We start from the raw sequence: 22831 nt of genomic DNA, 5'->3' as shown, positions 1-22831 counted from the left end.
ATTTGCCTCTTCTTCCTGGACCTCAGTCAAGGGCAGTGGCCTAAGTCCATGCCCAGTAGGGACACCTGGTTTAAAGGTTTCAGTTTCAGGGTGTGCCTCTGCCAAGGTCTGCTGGGCTAGAAGCAGGACCTGGCAGGAGCTGGCTAGCGTCCCAGGGGTGGCAGGGCCCGGCTCACCTGACCACGTTCCGGAAAGTGCGCCGGCTGTCCTTGTCCAGCAGCAGTGTCAGCAGCCTCTGGTCCTGGCTCTGGATCCGGAGGTCGACTGTCCGGAAGGTGTTTGTCACTGTCTGCCACAAAGAGACAGCTCCCGTGAGTGCCACTTCATCCAGCAGATGGCCCAGCCCACTGCCCACCCTGGAATCTGGTGGTTCTTCAGATGAGCACACGGGGTCTGCAGCTGTCTTCCTGTAAGAGACCCCGAGCAGTGACCACCCGCAGAAACTGCTTCTAGGCCATCCTTGTGTTTCTGCAGCTCTTTCCCCAACCTGTCGACTTTAATTTTGAACAGAAATTGAAATGCTGTGGATAGTGCTTGTGCAGTTATCAGGTTACCTGGGATTTAGGTGTTGACTTATCAAATAGACCATTTTCTGAGCATCTCCTGTGTGATAGGCATGTTGCTATGTATAGAATTTGGGGGGCATTACTGGGATTTTATAAGCCCTGACACCAGGGTCTCGCAATTAGGGCACTTATAAAATTATTTATCCGGGACAGACACAGAAGCTCTAGAAAGCAGCCAAGTCTTCCCATGCCTCAAACCAGGCCAGTATCCAGGGCAGCTGCTTCAGTTTGTACTTTGGAATTATCCATGGGGCTAGACACAGGTGGAAGGAACCCAGCTTTTGTAAGGTGTCCGAGCCTTCCACACCCTAAAGCCCTGCTCAGCTTTTCCAGAAAGCCAAACAAAAGCAGTCTCAAGCAGCCTCTGATCCCCAATTTGAGAGGGGCTGCTGCAGGGAGGCCCCTTCCATCGGGCAGAGAACTTGGAGCATCCTGGGTTCCAGGCGAGGTTTTCAGCAAGCCTTTCTGGGTCCCTGGCCCCTTGCACAGGCTGACTTCTGGGTAATTTAATAGCCCAGAACACTCAAGTTGCTGGAAACCTCAGGGTCCATCTCATTCAAGCATTCTTAAAATCAATTCACCTTTAAAACAATAAAATTAGAGATTCTGAGTTACATGTCCAGAGTCCAGCCCAGGCAGGGGTATTTTGTTCAAAGCTCCAGACAAAGCTGGGTCTGAGAACCACTGAGCTGATGCAGGTGGCAGAGGCTCCAGCAGGAACCCAGACTGGAGCATCAAGCATAGCCGGACATTTTACTAAACTTTTTTTTGGGGGGGGAGGGTGTGGTTTTGGCATACGGGCAGGCCAGCCAGGAGTCTACGGGCCGAGTCTGGAAGAATCTCCCAGGGGCGGGTCAAGAGCATGAACTAAAGCCAGACTTCCCAGGTTCTAATCCTGGCTCTGACACTTATTAGCTGGTGACCTTGGACATACTTCTTAATCTCTCCAGCTTTAGTTTCTCATCTGTTTACAAAATAGGTAATAATAGTAACTACCCTGTAGGACTATTGTAAGATTCAATGAGACAGTGTATGTCAAGAGCTTGGAGTAGTGCCTGGGACATGGTAAGTGCTGTATTCAGGTTTGCTACTGCTGCTAATGATGATGATGATTATTATGATTATGATTATTTATAATCTTTCCAGAAGGAGTCAGGCATAAGTAATGGACTCAGCAATGAAGCCTCAGTTGTCAGAAGGGAAGGGGAATCCATCGTGGATTCTTTCTCTCCTCTGTTTGTCTCAACCTGCCTCCTACCACTGCCCTATCTGTAGACTCATGCCTGCGTCTGAACAGATGTGCTGTGAGTAAAGGTAGAAAGACTCCCCAGAACCTCTGTAAGACAACGGGGACTGCAAGATGGAGGGCAACACCCAGGAGAGAGGGGACTTCCTCCCGTGTGCAACAGAAGCTGGGGGAGCTGTGGTGCCCTGCAGCTCTCAGCCATGGTGGGCAGTCGTGGCTGGGGGAAGCAGGCAGTGGAACCTAGCAGACACACCAGACAGCTTAACCAGATGGCTGTGAGCACAAGGATGTTCTCTGTGACTTTCCAGAAATACCCAGAGAGACTCTGCAGGGAGGCTGCAGTCCTGCAGGGGCTGGGGGCTTGGGGAGAGAGCCAATGGCATCCGGTTCATGACAGTTCAAGGGACTTGAGCTGACTCCAGCTGGTGAGGCTGAGGGAAACTCAAGGTTCCCCTGGGTGGGGAGACTGAGGGGCCAAGGAGGTGAACGTGACCTGCTGAAGGTCTCACTGTGGGTAGGTGTTAGGTTCCCTACTTGTGCTCTTTTTCCAGCATCAGGCTGTTCTGTGACCCAGTCCACAGACCACTCTTGCCCTGATAATCAGAAGTAGCCTCAGGGCCTCCTCCTGCTTTCCCACAGTGTAGGCAAATGCCTCCCATTTCCCTAGACACACCCCTAGACACACTCTACCTGCTTGGCTTTGGCCCTTATGGTAACAGGAATCTTGGATCTCAATCCATGACTACACCAGATGCAGAATTTGCAGAGAGTCCTAGTCTGAGAAAGATGATGGTATGGGCTAAATGCTGCTAACTGCCCTCATTCTCTGTTGGTGGCTAGAAATCCAGCCCAATTCTATTGTTCCTGCCTAATTCCCACTATTTTTCTATATCAAACCTCCAATCCAGCCAAAGTACTGTATTTGCTGACCTTAAACTTACCATCCAGCCACCGTGCCTTGCCATGCTGTTCTCCAAGCTGGGAATACCTTCTCTCCAGCTCCATGAACTGCCCCCGGCTGCTCAGTGTTTATCATCTGACCCATTTGGATGGAACACGCACACTGACTCGCCTGGGTTCTAAGAGGAAAGCACCGACTACCAGGATTTCCCCTCAGCAAGTCAGTGCGGAATAAAAGGGAACTCACTGGGATGATACGTTTAGCTTTTCAAAAAGCTGGTGATCAGGTGGGTTTTTTAGAGGTCATTACAGAAACTATTGTAAAGAACTGCCTTCCAAAGAGGAAACACAATGTAAGGGTAAATGGGTCCACCTTGGAGCCTACAGTTTCAACACTGGGCGGCCCTACAAGAAGCCAGATTTCAACGCAACACAGTAAATCTCTCGGCCAATCAGAGCGCTCCTACATGGGAAGGGCTTCCGGTTCCGGAGGCGAGCTTCCGGTTCCGGGGTTGCGATCCTCTGGAGGTGATGACTCAGCAAACATTCTACTGAGTTTCATCTTGAGAATGACCAGGCGTTAGGCAGGGAAGGTGGGGAAGAGCGGGGGGATGGTGTCGCAGGCTGGACGAACAGCAAAGAAAGGCCCAGAACGCTACCACTGGAGCTACGAGCACTTCCGGATACCTTGGCGTAAAGGGCCTGCAGGGAGCGGCTGGAGACGCGGCTGGAGAGGAAGAGGAGTCACACTATACAATACAAAAGAGTTGAGAAAAACCTGTGGTCCTTCTGCCACGGGAAATGGGAAATGATGGAGGAGTTTTAAATAGCGAGTGACCTGGAAGAGTTCTATTTTAGAAAGAGCACTTGGGCAGAGGCATGGAAGGTGGATATAGGGAGAATAGTTGTGGAGTCCGGGGTATCAGCAGTTGCATTTGTCTAGGAAGAGGGGATGGATGAGGGCCTGCGCCCGGGGTGACCAACTCGCCCCAATTTGCCTGGGACTTCCCCCGATTTAGCACTGAAAGTCCTGCATCCCAGGAAATCTCTCGGTCATGGGAAATCCAGGACGGTTAGTCAACCTAGCTGGACCAGAAGAAGGAGAATGGAGAAGAAGGAAGTACTTGAGACGGGTTTGAGAGAGGAAACCAGCAGGACATGGGGAAGTGGGAACATGGAGATATGTGCCACCACTCCCAGGTTTTTGGCAGGGGCAGCTGTTTTAATGAAGGTACCGTTAGATGAGAAAGGGACCTGGGGAGGAGGGGATGAAATAAAAACAACTGCTAACAGGTATATGGCTCTTGCTTGGCCAAGCACTGTTCTAAGAGCTCTACACTTCACACTCATTTAATTCTCACAACAACCAGATGAGATAAGTGCTGTTATCCCCATTTTACAGACAGTGGAACTGAGGCACAGAGAACTCATGTAACTTGTCTAAAGTGTCATAGCTGGCAAATGGCAGACCCAAGATGTGAACCCAAGCAGTCTGGCTTAGAAAGCTCTTAACTGTTACAAGACACTGGCTTTGGTTTTGAATATCTTGAGTTTGGAGTGTGTGGGACATCCAGCTCATGTTAACTTAGTTGAATGCAGGAGCCTGAAATTCAGGGGTGGATGTCAGAGCAGGAGATACAGATTTGAGAGTCCTTGACAAATTGGACTCTGTCTTTCTAAGTGGATTCAGTATCCAGGGAATGATGAAAGAAGCGAGCCATAGATAGAAGTTGATAATGGTATCTATTTAAGGAACTGATTTAGGAAAGAGAGTCCAGGGAAAGAAGCCAAAAAGTAATGACCAGACATGTAGAAGAATCATAAGAAAGTGGAGTAATAGAATGCCTGATGTATGGAGTTTTAAAGACTTCGAGAACACCCAGAGAGTTCGGTCCACTGCCTCTTAAACTTGGTCAAAGGAATATAAAATAAGGAAAATGTCGATTTCAAGGCTGGAAACTAGCTTCATTTGGAGGTATTAAGATATAAATATAATTTCAAATATACATATTTTGTTCATGTTTTCCTTTTTTTTTTTTGAATTTTTACTTTGAAACAAATTCAAATGTACAGGAAAATTACAAATATAATACAAAAATAATACAGAGAACTCCAATATAGTCCCTACCCAGATACTCAGATTTACCAACTTTTAGCATTTTGCCACATTTGTTATATCATACTATCTACTTATTTATTTTCTAATCCTTTGAGAGTAGGTTGCATACATCATGCTCCTTTACCATTTAATACTTCCATGTTTCAAATATACATATTAATTTAAAGGTGTCCACTGATAGGAAAAGAGATAACTTCCAAATCAGAGGGGGAAATGAGCAAAGAAAACCTGAGAAATATTGGAAAAGGAAGCACAAAAAACTGCAGAAAGCATAAATAAATAAAACAGAAAGTATAAGATAAAATGCCAGCATAAGATCAAATAGCACGTAGAGGAAGTGTGGATAGATTAAACAAACACTTTTTTGTTAAAAAAAAAAAAAAAAAAAAAAAAAAAAGGACTTTCAGACTGAGTGAGAACAAAATTCAATTATATGCTATTTGCAAGGGGCATCTCTAAAATAAAATATTTCATAAAAGGAGGATTTCTGATTTCAAAATAGCAGAGTACGTATTTTCTCACTCTGTTCGTCTTGTAGTTCACCTCAAAACATGACAGCACATTTTTAATGAAATTAGAAGGCACCTGAAGCCCTACATGACAATATATGAGTTCAGAGAGAAGATAGAGAAATGGCGATAGACAGCTTATCATAAAAGAAGAAAGTCAAATATAAGGATTGAAACTGGGGAAAGGCTTATGAATTGTAGGCACCAGGTTGCACAGATGGGGGGTGAGAGATGAGATGGAGCCTGAAATAGGTGAATTGGTTGAAAATTGGAATGAGGCAGAGTTAGATCCCTCACGGTCTGACTCCACCCTGGGCAGCCACGCAATGAACATGTCACAGAGAATAGAGACACTGAACTAGAGAGACTCGACTTGGAGATACCACGGTTTGAAGAGGATGGAGTGAAGACTTGTACTCTCAGCAGGTGCAGTGCATTCAGATGAGCTCACTGAATGGTGAGAGCTCCAGCTCCTTGCCCAGTCCAGCCCAGAATGCTAGACGCCAGGCCTGTACCTCCTCCCTCAACCCAAGGCAGGAGCTTGAAGGACCCGTCTCTGGAAAAATCAAAACTTTCTTAGCCAAGAGACTTGCAATTACTATATTTGAGGTCCCCTATGGAAGAGTCATCTGGCCATTTGACCACCCTGAAAAGCTCACGATTGACTCAGCTTTTTAGTATCTCACTCTTGAATTTGAACAGACAGCCAACGATCACCAAATATTTAGAGACAACCTCTAACATTAAAAAAGGGGGGTGGGGGTGGGACACCAAAACAAGAACACAGAAACTAGGAATTTGAAGGAAACATAAAATGCAAGGAGCTCAAGAAAATTTCAAGTAAATTATAATTAACATCTTCAGAGAGATAAGATACTGTATCAATGAAGCAAGAATAGAATGCTATTAAAAAGGAATAATTAGAAAACAAGAAAGAGTTCTTGAAATTTAAGCATTCGATAAATGAACTTGAAGAAAACTCCCCCAAAGTAGAAGAAAAGATAAAGAGAACTGGAAAGAAAATATTAGAAAATCAGAGAGTGTCAATCTAGGAGGTCTGCCATCTGACTATTTTTGTAAAGTTCCAGAAGGAGGTAGCAAAGAAATAAAGGGAAGGAAATCATTTTTAGAATTATATTAGAAAATATCTCAGAACCAAAGGATGTGAGTCTCCAAATTGAAATATCCATCAAAGGTCGAAGATAATGAATGAAAAAAAATTGCACTGAAGCATATTCCTGTGACATTTCAGAACGCTTTGTATAAAACAAAGTACCTAAAACTTTCAGAGAGAGGAAAAAAAAGTGCCACAAAAAGACTGGACATAGAAGGCATCATATTTTACAACAGTGATACTGGAAAGCAGAAGAAAATTCAGGTTCACACAAACCAAGATAGAATTGACAAAAATCTAAACCATACTGCGAATGTTGACAAACCTCTCTCAGTTTTGGATAGATGAAGTGGTTAAAAAAATTAATCTGTATAATAGAATAATATAATGTATTTGATTTAATAATTAAGCATCATACTTTGCATTCCATAGATAGAAAACACATTGTTTTTCAGTTGCCACAGAATTTTAAAAAATAGATCATGTACTAGATGATGAAAAAAAAACAGTAGAAATCGTATAGGCCAAATGCTTTGACTATCCCAGGGGCATTTGATAATCTCAGTAATCAAGGGGTCTGGGTTTCCTTAGCCACGGAGAGATGGAAGACAAGGCCTTGGGTCCACAAGAGGCAGGATTTGAAACTGGCACCCCCTTCAAGGACTCGAGAAGGCTACCTCAAAGTAAAAGACTAGATTAGAAAAAAATCCACCCTCCAGCAATGGGAGGCCACAGAGAAGCGTTTTCTGCTTCAGCCTGTGCTATGAATGAGGGAGAAAAGACTTCTCTGAAAATCCTTAGCCACAGGTCTGACCCTGTGTGGATTTGGGGTACACATGTATTCTATCTGCATGGTCTGGGAATTTCTGAGTCAAGAAATTAACTCCAAATATCATCCTGGGCTGATAAGATCACTGGGGCATTTGGCAAGAAAAAATACAAATTCTCCACAGAAGGACAATTTTTCCACCCAGATTTCTACAAATAAAGACCCAGTAAAAATGTGCTCACAATTAAGGAAACATATAAGGAATTCAGCTATCACGGAGTCAATCAACTCAATAAACAGAAGGATTAGACTCCTAATAATTATAGAGAATGGAATTGCATAAATAAAATGTTTGAAATGAGTAAATAAATAAAAGGAGTAATAAAAAACTATGAACAACATGACAATAAAGAAAAGGAACATCACACTATTAAAATAGAAGGCATATCATTTTCATTGACCTACAATATATTTTTTTTCCATATTTTAACATCTCTGTAATTTTGTAACCAATGTGATAAGAAAGCATGGTTCAGAGTTTTGCAGCATTGTTTCTTTTTTAGTGGTATGTAAAATTATGGCATGTCTTAAATTTGATGAAATATGGTATTTGAAAAAGAATCAGACATAATGTAATGTAAAATATTGTCATTGGGAAAATCATACCAGAGGCAGACACCAGCAACGAAAAAAACTGGTAGGTTTTGCTAAATCAAAATATAAAACATTTTAGGTTAAAAAAAATCATAAACAACATTAAAACACAAATAGGGATAAGTATTTCCAACATACGTGTCATATAAAATAGGGACACAGGAATATTAATATGGGATAAGAATATGAACAGTAAATACACAAATGAAGAAATAAAAATGATGAGTAAATACATGAAATTATTCAACCTCATTAATTGGTAAAGAAGTGCAAATTGAAATAATGAAATTTTGACAATCAAATTTGTAAAGATGAAAAAATAATATGAGTGGCAAAATGGGCATTCTTAAACACTACTGGGAAAGTGCAACTTGATATAGACTTTCTGGAGGACAATTTGGCAAAACACATCAAAAGTCCTACAATATGCACCCCATTTGACTGAATGATCTCGCTTCTAGGCTTTAAAAAAAAAAAAATGCTGTGATTTTATGCAAGTATTTTTCGCTAAATATTCCTCAGAGTGTTACTTAAAATAGTGAAAAATTAGAGCTCACTTAAATATAAGAAATCAATTAAATAATTATACAAGCATATGCAGCCATTATGTAATAAATATTTAATGAAATATATTTAATGACACGAACAAGCACGGAGTAAAAACTCCAAGTTTCAGACCAGTATGTACCATAGCTAGTAATTATGTAAAAATACGTAGGAAAAAAAGGCTGGGTATTTAGACCTCAAAATATTATCATCCTCTTTAGGCAATGGGACGAAGAGTGATTTTACTTTTCTTTTTTGTGCTTTTTTGTATATCCCAAAATAAATAAGTAAACTTTTTTTAGAGGTAAAAATGTCGTTTCATAAAGGGAGGAGAAGGAAACTATGAACAATGTCAATACATCACGCAGCCACTAAAGAGACTGTTGGTCTTGACCATTTGGAGGTGACCTCACCCCAGTGAGGCAAATGGTGGTGGGAGAAGAGTCTCTGATAAGGGACTGGAAACTCTTCTAAGAAGCCTGATCGAGAAGGAAAGGGAGGAGATAAAGCGGTGGCTAGAGAGATATAATTGAGTCATGGTAGAGATTTTTTTTCAGGATGGAAAAGAACTGAGCCTCTTTATAGGCCAAGAGGAAGGAGCAGTAGAGAGCGAGAGGTCAAAGCTGGAGAGAAGAGACCTGAAAATGGATGGAGAAGGACCTGCAAGAGAAGGAAAGAGCAAAGTGCTGAGTGATGCCAAGGACCCCGTGGAGGAAGAAGGTCCTGAGCTGGCAGTGGCCCTGAGCTACGTAGACGTGAGGTTTCTCTCGGAAGCACTGGGCCACCTGAGCTTAAGTGGAGCATCTGCTGGGTGGGTGGGGCATGGGGGTTGGGGGGTGCCAGTGAGAGCATGGTTCAGGGGTAACCATGGGGATCCAAGGCCAAGTTGCGTTAGGGACTTGAAGACCAGCGAGGCCGTCATAAGGGTCTTAGGTCTGGAAGTATCAAGAAGAGCAAAGGGCAGCAGGGATGATGAAGGTTGGAAGAGCTGGCTGGGATAGTGTTGGTTGCGAGTGTAGCCATTGGGTCGTGCAGGGGAGGGTAACAGAAAGTGTATGCATTTGGAAGTTACCTGGGTATTTCTTAGGTCTTCAATTAAGTGGCCAGCTGGTAGAGGGCAGGGACTTTAACCCTTCTAGTGCCTTAAGTATACCAGTCGGTGTTACTATTTCAAACAGACTTGTAGGAAAGCATATTCTTTCCATTAGCTGGACCCATTTCAATAGCAGAGTCTCAAAAGTTTCAGAAGTCATTTCCCCTTCTCTTAACCCTCTCTCCCCCAGGCTCCCGGCCACCCTTCCTGTCTGAATATCCTGCTCCCCATCTGACTGTCCCCTCTTCCCATTCTACCCAGTACTCACCGAGAAGGACCTTCCTGCCAGGTTGGAGGATTTGACAACCTCTGTCACGCTGACATTCAGGCATGCGTGGTCTCTAACGGGAGCAGCGGTGGGAGGGAGGTGGGTGGGCCCTGAAACTGGGAAGGAGATGGGGTGGGGGTGGGGCTGTGAGTAGGCCTCCAGGCAAGTGGGGGAGGTTGAAGTTCTGGGTCCTAAGAACGCCTCCATGGACCCATTTTGAGCTCCCCATCTCAACCCCCTTCCACACCCTGCTCAGATCCCACTTCCTGATTCCACTTGGTTCTAGACAATTTTCACTTCTTTCCCATTCACCCATTTCCCATCCCTGATGAATTTACAGTCTTTGCATCATCAGGCATAGCAGCCACTACCAACCCAAGTCTACACCCACTACTCTTTCTGACTTTCTTAATGGTATATAACATGTCAACAATTGTTATTATATGACTGCTCCCAGTCTAACACTCTCACTGCCAACTATGGAGGGCTCCTCCCTGCCCCTGTCTCTGAGGGGGCTTCTGGCACTACCAGCCTGGCTCTGCCTGGGTTTTGTGATGGGAAATTTGGAGGAGGCACATGACTTAGTGAAAGTGGGCCACGTGAGAGTCTCATGAGGAAGATAGAAGAAATACAAGTTTAACAATAAGAGCTAACATTTATAGTTTACTATATGCACGTAAGCTATTAACTGTTATCTCCATTTTAGAAATGAAAAAACAAAAACAAAAACAAGTAGAGAGGTTGCAAGTAACTTTCCTGAGGTCGCATAGATATTGAGTGGCAAAGTTGGAACTTGTACCCCTCCAGTCTGGTTCTAGAATCTGCAATCTTAATCCACAGCTCTATAACCACCTCTAGGCTACAAGCCATTGCCAAAATTGCAGCCTCCTTCGTGAAGATAAAGATCTCCAATAAAGAATGTCTTTTTGTGATAGAGTTTCATATGTCATCCACAAATTCATCTCGCCTGCTTAGGAACGGATAAAATCTATAACTGTTTCTCAAGTTCCTTCTTTGTGCTAGATGTCAAGATAGTTTAGGAGCTACAATGCACAGCAGAACATAAGGGCACGATAGACAGAGGGGCGCCATAATGGGGACGCTAGCCAAACCCAAAGGATTTTAGAAATAGGAGTTACTTCTAGATGGACGGGAAAGGAGGGCTCAGAGGCATTCCAGCCTTGATAATGTGTTTTTTCATTTTGTATTTCTCCTTGAGTACTCCAAATTTATTCATTCACCTTTTAAAAGTTTTTTTGGGGTGTGTGTGTGTGTGTGTAGAGTAGCACTCCATTTATTCAGCAAATGCTATAATCTACTCTATACCAGAACGCATGCGGGGAATGGGGGATGGGGTGGTGACAAGGTGTGTCCCTGTCTGGGTGGACTTTCTTCCGTTTGCTCTGAAGTGATCTTCCACCAGTATCTGTGGGTAACACCCCTCAGGGGTGGTCTCCTGAAATTTGGCCATCATAGCAGCGGCACAAGTGTGGGGCAGAGTGAAGGGCATGGACTCTTGTGAGAGGTGGCCTGGGTCCGAATCCCAGCTCTGACTCTTTTCTCACAACATGACCTCAGGTAAAAGATTCTCTTTGCTTCAGTTTCTCCTCCAGTAAAAGGTTGCTAATACTAATAAAATCTATCTCATAGGATTAATACGTTTAATATGCTCAGAACACTGCCTGACTTCTGGCAAATGTGTGCAACAGTTAGTAATTTATGTTACTGTTCTTTTCATTATTCCAGAAGACCAGAGATTACAAACCCCAGTGCCCCCAGGGCCCAAGGCAGATTTAGCTACTTCGGGCATGCAGCACCTTTAGTGACCTGGAGGCACCTGCCTCATGGAATAACACTCAAAACAAAAAAATTCCAAACAATATGCAACTAGCAGTGCAGGGCCAATTAAGAGGCAGAGGCAGGGGGCCAACTGCAGCCTCTTCCTGGGGCCATGCACCTTTTAGCTTGTGTCTTATCAGTCTACAGAGGCCCACTCCTTGCCCCATAAAGAAGCCATTCCATTCCCGTGGTTATGTGTCACTAGACGGTGAGCAGACTGAGGAATGGGACTGTGATCACAGTGACAATCGCCCGTCCCTTGATCCCCTTCGCCCTCTCTCCTTCCTGCTGGCCCCGTCTTGTCCCCCACCAAGACTTGTCCTCACCTTCAGCGTCACTGGCCGGAATGGCCTTCAGGACCAGCCCAGCAGCCCGCAGGGAAACGGTGACCTCACGCGCTCGGTGGCTGAGCAGGGCCTGGGGAGGGGGTGCAGGAACAGATGGGGGGTCCTCAGGACACCTCCTCTTCCCCGTGCATCTTCACATCAACAGGATGCACCCCTCGCCCTGGCTTCCGGCCCCTGCCCTAAGAGTCTTATGGGTGTCCGTGTGCAGTAAGGGATCAGCTGATAAAGGCTCCAGGTATTTCTAAGTCCCAGACGGCGTCTTCAGGCTTCCAGATCCAAAGGAATAATTAATTCCCCAATGAACTAAGTTCAAGCAGCTGATCAGTTAGTGAAGAAGATATTTTTGAGCAAGAGGCCATCTTCTTGTGCCTTAAATCAGATCCGGTCTTGGTCTATACAAAAAGTCCATCTTAACCCATTCATCCCTGCAAAACTTTCTGAAGGCTGGGAAACTGGGCGCAGCTTCCAGAAGAGGGGCACAAAATTCCCGTGGCTCTGCTACTGCCCCCCCCCTTCCCAGACACCTGCTCCCACTGGGAGCCACCTCCTGCCCAGGCCCGTGCACCCTGATCCCAACGCTGACCTTCTGGTAGCAGATGGAAAGCTCAGCCCCGGGGCCCTCAGCCACGCCTCTCTTCTTGGGTGAAAACCCATCTGAGGGAAGATGAGAAGAGGCTTGCGGGAGAAGGTTGGAGGCTGCCACCCTCCCCGCTTTGGCTCCCCCTCCCCACCGCCTTCCTGAGGGCCACAGCTGAGCTGCGGGATTTTCCAGCCTCTCTCCCAGATGGAGAAGCGGCACCTTGGAGGAGCCAGGGCCTTTCCAGGGCGGGGGATGGGGCTTGGAAGGCGCCCTGGTATCCAACAGGGGCGTGAGACGGAGAAGGGGCACTGATAGTAGGTGAGGGGTGGCAGAACCTTCTGGAAAAGGGGCTTGGGGGAACCTGAGTCAGGATGAGCTTTGGAAAGGGGGAGCCAGGTGCTCACCTTTGGGGAGTTTGGAATCTTGGATCTTCACCTTCAGCTCGGTGAGGAAAACATCCTCTGCGGGGTCTTGGCTCAGGTCACTGAAGATCTGGAGGGAAGGGAGGGGAGAGGGAGGGAAGGAGGGGAGGGGGGGAGAGAGGGAGGGAAGGAGGCACTTTGGAGAAGACTGACTCCTGAGGCCAGAGGCAGCTTCCATCCCCCCACCCCCACAGCCCAAGGATGAGGACAGTTGGGAGATTGCCCAGGAGCAGGGCAGCTGCCCCCCAACCCCATCTTGCCAAGGCTAGATTCTGAGCTGCATAAAGTGACAACCTGGGTCTCAATCTAGCCACATGCACAGCAATACAACATATGTATAAATAGTGGAAGAAACTATTACTGAAAACCCCAACTATCTGTAGTCACTATTGTCCAAAGCAGGGGGTGGGGTGGGAAGGGGGCAGAGCAGGGGACAAAATTCACCTCGTGAGGGGGGCGGCCATAAAACCCCTGTAGACACAGAGAGGGAAGGATGAAAGAGTGAGGGCCAGAGAGGAGAACTTTACACAGCCCCCTCCTGGCACAGAGAAGCCCAGAACCGAGTGAAGGTGAAACTGGTGAGAGCTGATGTGCTCTTTGGACACTGTAGAAACTTGTGGGGAAGGAGCAGCTCCTAGGGGAAAGGGGCAGAGAAGAGAGGAGAGACGAGGTGTGACAGGGGAAGAGAAAGGCGGTCAGAACAACAGAGAAGAGTGGCCAAAGGAGTTTTGAGGACACAGATGAGAGAAAGCGAAGAGCAGGCCCTTAAGGTTGGCCTGGCACTGGCAGCTCGGCCTTGCTGCTCTCCTGTTGACCAGAAAGAATTTCAAAGAACATCCACATCAGGCCAAGATTATGTGACCACTCCATAGTCGTGTCCAAACACAGGCAAGAACGCGAATATTGTGCAAATGATCCCCTTCCTCCTAGGATGGCCAATGTGACTGGCTACAGCCTCCTTCTCCATCACAGCCTTAGCCTCTTAGATAGGAATTGTTGAGATGCCCAATCACAGAATCCCTCCCACTTCCCGACAGCATGCAACCCGAGAGAGCCCTGCTTTTCTAACCCTCCCACAAATCCCTTCGTTCAGCTACAAGTGTGCTCCTCGTGGTTTCTGGCGAAGGGCATTGGCGAATATCTAATATTTCATTTTAGCAATTTGTGGGACTGAGATACTCACCTTGGGAGGTTTCTTCATTTGTTTGTTTTGTTTCATTTTGTTTTGTATTTTTAAAATCAAAGGAAAGGCGCTAAATCCCTCACTTAGGTCAAAACCAGAAGGAGATACATATATATATATATATATATATATATATATATATATATATATATATATATAAAAGATCTGGCACAGGACCCAGAGCTGAGAACAAGAATTCAGCAAGGCAGGAGCCTGGAGCTAGGGACAGTGTGAGAATATTAGTCCCAGGAGCTCACGGAAATCTTGGGATGGCGGTGGGATACAGTACTGTACCTATCCTAGAACATGGGATGGGGAGTCAAGCAGATCTCAATTTAGATTTTTAGAGCAGGGTGACTCCAACTGAATTCTGAGAGAACATATCTATGTCTGACCCTACATCACAGCAGTTTGCTGTGGGGATCTGAGTGGATCGGACCTTCGGTGGATGGGAGCACAAAGGCTTAAGGAACAAGGGAGCAAGACCCCTTGCTGAGCTCTTATTTTGCATCGGCCCCTCTGCAAGGAGCTGACATGCATGAGCTCATTTAACCCTCCCAGCTGCCCTAGGAGGTAGGTGTCCTTAGCCTCATTTGGGGGAGCTGGACAGAGGCTCAGAGATGGGTAGTACAGTTCCTTATCTTGAGACTTATCGTTTTGATGGGGAGTGAGATACATATGCAGGTATATTACACAGGAGATCCAGGAGAGAGGGCTAAAGAGGTCTAGGAGAGGGGGGCTTCCAGAAGGGGGAGATGTGTGCTTAGTTTTCGTAATTGCGAAACGAACATAGATTGCGGGACACTGATTACGTGCTTCGACTTGGTGGGCCTGGGCCAGGGGATCGGCCACCCCTGGGGAGGGTAGTGGGTACGGGTGAACAGCGCCCTTCACAGCCCCCCAGGCCTGGGAAAGTGAGGCCGGAGGCAGGCCCCATTTCCTCACCCAAAATACCACTGTTAGGGGAGGCTTGCCGGAGGGAACCGCCTTTTCCCCACCCCCTTATCTTGCCCGGACACTCCCCGTTGCCAGTGCAACTCCCGTCACCACCAGTGCGCATACATTGTTGCCAGACACCGTTGCCAGAGCAACTCCTGCCCCTTTTCAAACAACCTCCGTGCCCTCTTAGAACCAATCCTAACCTCCGCACCCTCTCAGAACCAATCCTAGCCTTTATCCCCTCAGCATTGGCTTGTAACAACCCCCGCCCTCTATGCCAGCCTATATAACCTGTGCTCACCCCTGAATAAAGGTCCTTTTGTTCTACCCCTACTGGAGGAAGAGTGTCTTGTCTTTCCCTTCTCGCCGCCCTCCACACCTTGCACGCCTCCGCCGGGGACTCGGCCAAGTCCCCCGCCTCGCCCTCGCCTCCGGGAAAGAGCCCCCGCCGCCGGTACCCTCCGAGCAACGCCGAGAGCCGAGGGTTCAGCAACCGGCCGCCCCCCCCCCCAGACGAATCAACTGCGACCGCAATAGATATCATCTATTTAATTGTACAGACCAGGGGAAGAAACTGTCGTGGCCCACAGTGTCAAATGCCATGGAGAGGTCCAATAAGGACTGAAGAATGTGCTTCGGGCTTGGCGATTAGGAAATCATTGGCCAGTAGAGTTTAAGAAGAGTCCGAGTGGCATGGCTTGAGAATCAAGAGAGACAAAAGGAAATGGAGATGGTGAGGGCTGAGCCCATGTTTGGGGGGGGACGTGTGATCCAACTCTTTGGACTCAGAGCTCAGTGGAGGGCTAAGCATTTAGCCCAATCCTGGAACTTCTGCTGGAACTTTTGGGAAAGGGGCTGTGGAAGCCCTTCTTCCACTGGGATTGCTGAGCTAGAAAAACCTAGTCCTGGAACCCCTGGTGTCCATTTTGCCACCACAAGGTAAAAGTCTGCCTGGGAGAGAAGCCAGCTTGGAATAATGCAGAGAGGAGGGATGGGAAAGAGAGGTAGGGGGAAAAAAGATAGAAGTGGTGATGACATTGCTGGAACTTTCAAATCCAGCTTTTCTGAAGACAACCCAACCCTGGACTTTTCAACAATGTTTTGAGTCATTAGAGCTTCTTTTTGCTTTCTTAAGCCAATTTTTAAGATTTCTGTCACTTTTAACTAAAAGAGTTCTCACCAATAAAAAACTGGAACTGAGAGTGGAGTTTTGCAAGTAAAGACACTAGAGTGAAGGATTGGCTGAGACCAAGTGGTAGTGGGAAGTCTTTCATCCCTGGCTGGGAATTTGGAAATCTCCACAGTGCAGCAGCAAAGCAGCTGGTTAAACCGCTGCCTGATTTATCTGGGAACTCCAACCATGTGCCCACCGAGGCTGGCGCTTCAAGGGATTGGGCAGAATGAAGCCAGGATACAGGAGTGTGTTGGTCTCCTCCAATAACGGCCACCAAGACGGAGACCATGGTCAGTAGACCCTGGTCAATCTTAGAGCAGAGAGGGAAGAAGTGAGAGCCTTCCAACAGAGGTCCTTTCTGCCTCTGTAACTGACAAGAGCCAGCTAATCTTGTGAAATACAGGATTTAAAAAGACAAATTCTCAGCCCCCAATAAAGGCCACCAAAGGTATGGAGCTTGCAAACAAAGTAGGAAATAAGATTGAGACCTGGAAAAAGTCTGTTCCTCGGGCTCTCTCCTCCAAGCCCCCACCCCATCCCACCCCTGGCTGTGCACACCCTCCATTGGAAAATAAAGGGAAACTTCAGAGGCTTTGGGGTTATAAAGACAGAATGATGGGGAGAGACAAGGAGAAAGGGGGGGGGGCGAAGGGGTCAGGTCCAGGAAGAGGAGGTACAAATGGCCAAGAGCATAGAAGAAGGGGTTTGTCCTGAACTGGAGGGGTTTGTCCACTGAAGAGGAGTCTGTGATGATGGGAAGAATGGAGATACATTTCTAGACACAGATGGGAAGTTTGAGGAGACCTGATGGGCTCCATTTTTTTTTTTCCCAGTGGAGTAGGTAGGAAGGTGACTTTCTGGAATCCAAGGGCTTGAGGAAGGTGGTAACGGTTGGAACAGCTGTTATTCCAGAGGTAGCCGGACATTTCCAAAGGAGCACTGTGGGTCCATGTGAGGCTGGACACCACGAATGGGTAGAGCTGTCAAGCCACAACACTTTGGATTGGTTTTCCGAATGGTGCTCACGAGCCCAAGCTTAGGAAAAGGTAAGGCATGCCCTGGCACTGGGCTGGGTTTTGCTGGGAGGGGAGACAGTAGGGGAGGCATGAAAAGGAACTGAGGGGTGTGGTGAGAAAGTGGTTCAGCAGACTGACACTGTGTCCCTGGAGCCCTGGTGGGAAACTTACCTTGACTGTGTAGATCTGGAAATAGATGGGTTGGATGCCCATGCGAACATAGTAAGTGATGACATCCAGAATGAAGGGGTCCACTGTCTGGGATGTGTCCAGGGAGAGAGGCTGTGAGGGAGAAAGGGAATGTCTGCAGCCACTTCTACGCCACTGCGGGAGGTTCCATGTTCTTAATAGAGAAACTCCAAAATTTTCACATACACTGTGTGATGCACTAATCCAACTGGTCCTTCAAAACACTCCATACCCTTCCTAAAACCCAAATCCCACTCCTAATCCAAAGCCTCATCTCCCCAGGGGCCAAGATTCAGTTCAATTCCACAAAGTCATATTGAACACCTCTATGTGTAAGGCACTGTAGATGCTTAAGAATGTAACTAATGATGGAAGAGCTTGGACTGGGTCCTGGGTTTGGATTAGCCACTCACTAGTCAGGTGACCTTGGGCAAATTACTCAACTCTTTGAAGCCTGGGTTTCCATTGAGGGAAATGAGAGGTTGAACCAGATGATCTGAAATTTATTTCAGCATTGGTAGGCTCTGAATCTATTAATAAAATAGTTAACATGTACATGTTATTGGGAAAGGACCAGTGCCATGCTCTTTAGGCCTTCCCAACCCCATATGATTATAAAGCATAATGATTGGGTTTTAAAGGCAAACATAACAGAATACCTGTATAGAATCATAGTACCAGAGTTGGAAAGAAGCTTAGCATTGATCTCATCCAATTCACATCTAATCCGATAAGTCTCCTGTGACTCTCACATCTGGTTTACTGAAATACTGCTCCCTTCAAAAAAGTTGCACTGGGGAACTACAAACTTATTCTAAAAATTCTCTCATTGCTTATAACGTTTCCCATCTCTTTTTGTGGAAACTGCTTTCAGAGTAAGTGTAAAGGCCACACAAATTGTTAATTGTGTGGGGAGGGGAGGGGGAAGAAACCAAAGTCCTATATGTGCCCTGATGGGGGAAAAAACCACCAACAATGGCACATGGTGAGGGCTGCAGCAGATGTTCCACCTATGATGTCCTCCAGGTTTTGAAGGAAAAGTATTTTAATACCCAGCCAAACTGTCTTTTGCATATACGCAAACACATTTTTCAGATAAGCAGTAATGCAGAAAACATGTCCCCAAATACCTTTATCTGAAAGAAAAATATAAGGCATATCCCAATCAATCAAGCAAGACAATTGAGAGATCAGTAAGGCGGCAATTTAAAAAATAAATATGCAAAAATCGATAGCTTCCTTTTATCCTAGCAATAATGACAAACCAGGTATACTGGAGGAAAATACCATTCACAACAGCCAGAAAAAATATAAACATGAGGATTAAGTTTAGCAACAAATGGGCAAAAACTGTATTATGAAAACTGTGCCACCATACTGAGGAATATACAAGACTTTAATCAGTGAAGAGCTACCATGTTCCCAGAGGGGGAAACTTAATACGCTAAAAATACTGATTCTCCTTCAAATTTCAATCAAAATCCCAGTGGGTTAAAAAAAAGAAAGAAAGAAAATCTTGACATTGGGATTCTAAAGCTTGTCTGGAGAGATAAATAAACAAGCATAGCCTGGAAAGTTTTCAAAAACAAAAGTAATGGGACAGGCTTACTCTACCAGAAATTAAAATAGAAAAGTGTTAATTTGTACAGGAATGAATAGACCAATGAGAAAGAACAGGTACCCAGAAATAAACTCAAGCATTTAGGAAGTGATAAAAGTGGCATTTCAGATTGATGGGACAAGATGGTCCATGCAATAAATAGCTTTCAGACAACTGGCTAAAAGTTTGAAAAAAAAATAAAATTAAATATTCACACCAACACTAAAATTAATTGCAGCTGGGTTAAATACTTAAGTGTAAAAAACCGAAACAATGGAAGTGCTAGGTTAAAATATCAGTGAATAGTTATTTAACCTCGGCTTGGAGAAGGCGTTTCAAAGCCTGGCTCCAAAGGTGGAAATCACAAAGAAGAAAACTGTGCCTTGTTGGACCACATAAAAATACAAAGCTCTGTAAGTAAAAAAACACTATTGACAAAACTGAAAGGCAAATGGTGAAGTGGAAAAAATGTCCGCAATATATAATAGCAGAAAGGGTAAAATCTGCTTAATATATAAAGGGCCTTTTCAAATCGGTAAAATTTGAGCTTCCTCTCCACCCACCAGCCGGGTATGGAGGGTGGCACGTGGTTTGTGGTTAGAACACGTTCTAGAGTCCTCTAAGTGCTTAGAATAGCACTTGGCACATAGTAAGTGCTCAGGAAACTTTAGCTGTTATAATCACAGAGAAATTATCATAGGAAATTCACAAAAGAAAGAGAATTGGCCCCACACATAGGAAAGAACATCTGACTCCCTCTTTTTCACCGTGCTCTGTCCAAAGCAGGTGCCTAGCAAGGAGCGTGGATGAGTCAAAATCAATAACCGGTAGGGGCTCCTTTCCTGAATCCCACCCCTCCGCTCCCCGGGACCCCTGAGACTGACCCTTGAGGTCAAGGGTCAAGGGCAATACCTGAAAATGCACCCCTCCCATCCCACCGCCACCCTCCCTGCCTGCCTGGGGCTCGTCCATCGCCCCGTCTGCCAGACCCCGCGCCCTCCTCCCGCCGCGCCACCCCGCCGTCCCTACCATGGCGGCCAGCTTGTGGATGGCGGGGCAGAGGGTGTTGACGGTGTTCTCGTACCACGGGTCTGCGCGGCCCAGAAACGCGGCCAGCTCTCCCAGCTCGGGCTCCCTGGGTGCTGAGGGCGCCTGGTGGGTGGTTGGGGGTGGGATAAGCAAAATGGGGAGGCCGATGGGCCCTTTCTTAGGTGGGTCCCCAGATGCCATTGGCCTCGTCTCCAGTTCTAGGCAAACCAGCTTAGTGAATGGGGTCAAATCCCTTAACTCCCCGGACCTCAATTTCTGCACCACGTGAAGGGAAGATGCTGTTTTGTTTTGTACCTTAGATGCAGCTGGACTACCCCTCGCTGGGGGCCACCTGCCGGGGACAGTGGAAAAAACACTCCTCTGCCTGAAGAGGGGAGAGGCAAGTGTCGCTTTGACTTTACTGCTCTCAGATAAAAAGCAGAGCGTGCAACAGAGAAAACTGCAAGTGCGGCCACATTTCCCCTCAATAGATGAATGAGCTTCCGTGACCTGAAATGGATCCCAAGAAGTGGGAGTGCGTCTGTGTGTGAGAGAGTGTGGTGTGTGGCAGCCCCATATTAGAGGAAAAGCTTGCTATTAATTCCATTAGAAAAGCAAAACAAAACCAATGCCACCATGATTGTAAGGCATGTGAATATATCTAATAAAACTGTATTTTTAAAAAAAGAAAACGGAATAAAATATGTAAGTCCCCAAAAAACCCAAAAAAACAAAAAACAATAAAAAGGGCACCGGTTCGTGGCTTCTGCAACAAAACAACAAACGCCCCAAGAACAATAAAAAGGGCACCGGTTCGTGGCTTCTGCAACAAAACAACAAACGCCCCAAGGTCTCTCCCAGCTCCGCCTCCTGTGGATGGGTGATTCCATTCCCAGGGGCGCAGGGTCTTGGGTTGCGGGGGCGTTCCCGCCCAGCCCCACCCCTTCTCCCCTCTGACCCCGCCCCCATCCCCACCCCTTGTTTCTCCCCCTCCCCTCCTAGTCTCACCTCGGGCGCCAGCACCCGGATGTAGTACAGCTGCAGGCTAAGCCGGGGAGTGAGACAGAACTTCTGGGTCTCTCGTTTCCTGGCAAGGGGCAGCAAAGTAGGGGGGTTAGAGCATGGGTTTGGGCTTTAAACAGACTCTGCTCTTCCCCTTATTATCTCTTGACTTGGGGCCTCTCTGACCCTCTGTTTTCTCATCTATAAAATGGGCGCCGCAATATCTGCCTCGCAGAGTGGTGATGAGGCTCAACCGACCTCCCAAGCGTAAAGCTGCGAGCCCAGCGCCCCCATATAATAGGGGCGCGGGAGCGGCAGTGCGCAGCGTCCGCCCACCCTGGCCTCTGCCTCCGATCCTCTCTTTCCATTCCTTGATCTTTCTTTCATCATCCCATGCCAGGCCCACCTGTGCCCCCTCGGGGCCCTACCTGAGGCTGTGGTAGGCCTGGGCCAGGCGCCCCAGCATCCTGTCGTCCCCCAGCACCAGCACCCGGGCCGTGTGTAGCCGGGAGACCCCCGGCAGCAGTTCCCCATCCCCACCGGGCCCTCCTGTCCTCCGGTGCAGCCCCGGGGGCCCGCCCCAGCTGCCGGGCATCAGGATGTTGGGGGGCCACGCCCGCTTCTTGATGCCCCCTTTGCGCTGCAGCCCGGCGCGCTCCATCTCGGGGCTGCTGGGGGCAGGCGGCTCGTCGGCGCCCGAGGGAAGGTCCCGCTCGATGCCGCTGTCAGTGGACAGCACCGACACCCGAGCCAGCTCCCCGCACGGCGGGAGGCCCTGCAGATCCAAGGCTTCCAAATCAGCGCTGAGGCGCAGCTGGGATCGCGGGCGGAGGAAGAGAACCAGTTCCTTCCCTGGGGTGCGGAGAACAAGGGCACCCGTCAGGGCAGCGAAGGTGCATGAGGCTGGCGGAGCTGCACCCCAGAAAAGTCAGCAGTTCCATGTTTCTCAAACATCATTCAGCCGAACAGAAGCCCCACAAGATGCTCCACACACACACACACACACACACACACACACACACACACACAAACAAAGCCTTTGTGGCCAGCAAGGTTTGAGAAGCCTGTACATTTCTGCCACCTCTTGCCCAGTTCCCTTAGAAAACAGATTCAAGGCCCTGATAAGTCCTGCACTAAAGAAATCCGCTTAACCCAACATTTCTCACATTTCGCTGACCCTGTAGCCTTCTCTTTTACCTACACCTACTAATGTCCTCCCCTCCTGCTCCCCACGGCTTCCTCTGGGAATGCAAATACCAGACTATTAGCTCTGGGAAAGGCTTTCAGACTTTTCTGGTCCACCTGCCTCTTATCACAGATAAGAACCTGAAGCCCAGAGAGGGAACTGAGTCCATGTAATGTGACCCAGCACATGAAAGGAAGTGCCAGGACTTGAACGCAGTGCTTCCCCCTACAACCCCCCGCACCCCTCAATCCCTTGATAAGAACAGGGGGACGGCGGGACAGGGAACACCAGTGATGAGGTGAAGTGTCAGGGTGAGCAGATCTCTCTGAAAGGCCCCCTCCAGCTCTGGGGAACCCTAACTTTTTTGTGCCTGACTCCTCCTTCTTGGGGACATCGTCTGTTGGCATCAGTATGGGCAGGTGGCACTTCCTAGGCACACAAAGCCAGTGGCTGATGCATGAAGCTATAGAGAAAATGCATCCTTCCAGACATGGGAACCAACTCAGGGAAGAAGGGGATGGGGACACAGACAGACAGACAC

At 47.2% G+C, this 22831-nt stretch overlaps 1 protein-coding gene across 6 annotated transcripts in view; it reads right to left on the bottom strand.

Moving 5' to 3' along the window:
• Positions 1-22831, bottom strand: part of PIK3R6 (phosphoinositide-3-kinase regulatory subunit 6) — a 56795-nt gene that overhangs the window by 1886 nt on the left and 32078 nt on the right. For 4 of the 6 annotated variants that reach the window (XM_037809524.1, XM_037809526.1, XM_037809525.1 and 1 more), the window contains 9 exons: positions 21533-21956; positions 21111-21189; positions 20103-20225; positions 17456-17566; positions 12955-13042; positions 12554-12624; positions 11950-12040; positions 9785-9900; positions 177-289 (listed from right to left, as the gene is read on the bottom strand). In XM_037809524.1, coding sequence (XP_037665452.1) covers positions 177-289; positions 9785-9900; positions 11950-12040; positions 12554-12624; positions 12955-13042; positions 17456-17566; positions 20103-20225; positions 21111-21189; positions 21533-21956 — 1216 coding nt within the window. Of the gene's footprint in view, positions 1-176; positions 290-9784; positions 9901-11949; positions 12041-12060; positions 12363-12553; positions 12625-12954; positions 13043-17455; positions 17567-20102; positions 20226-21110; positions 21190-21532; positions 21957-22831 lie in introns of those variants that run through there. The other 2 variants (XR_005212740.1, XM_037809528.1) reach the window with 2 other exon arrangements.

This window comes from Choloepus didactylus, chromosome 18, assembly GCF_015220235.1.
Source record: "Choloepus didactylus isolate mChoDid1 chromosome 18, mChoDid1.pri, whole genome shotgun sequence".
NCBI lineage: Eukaryota > Metazoa > Chordata > Mammalia > Pilosa > Megalonychidae > Choloepus > Choloepus didactylus.
The sequence above is the reverse complement of the archived record's forward strand: the minus strand, read 5'-3'. Positions and strand labels throughout refer to the sequence as shown.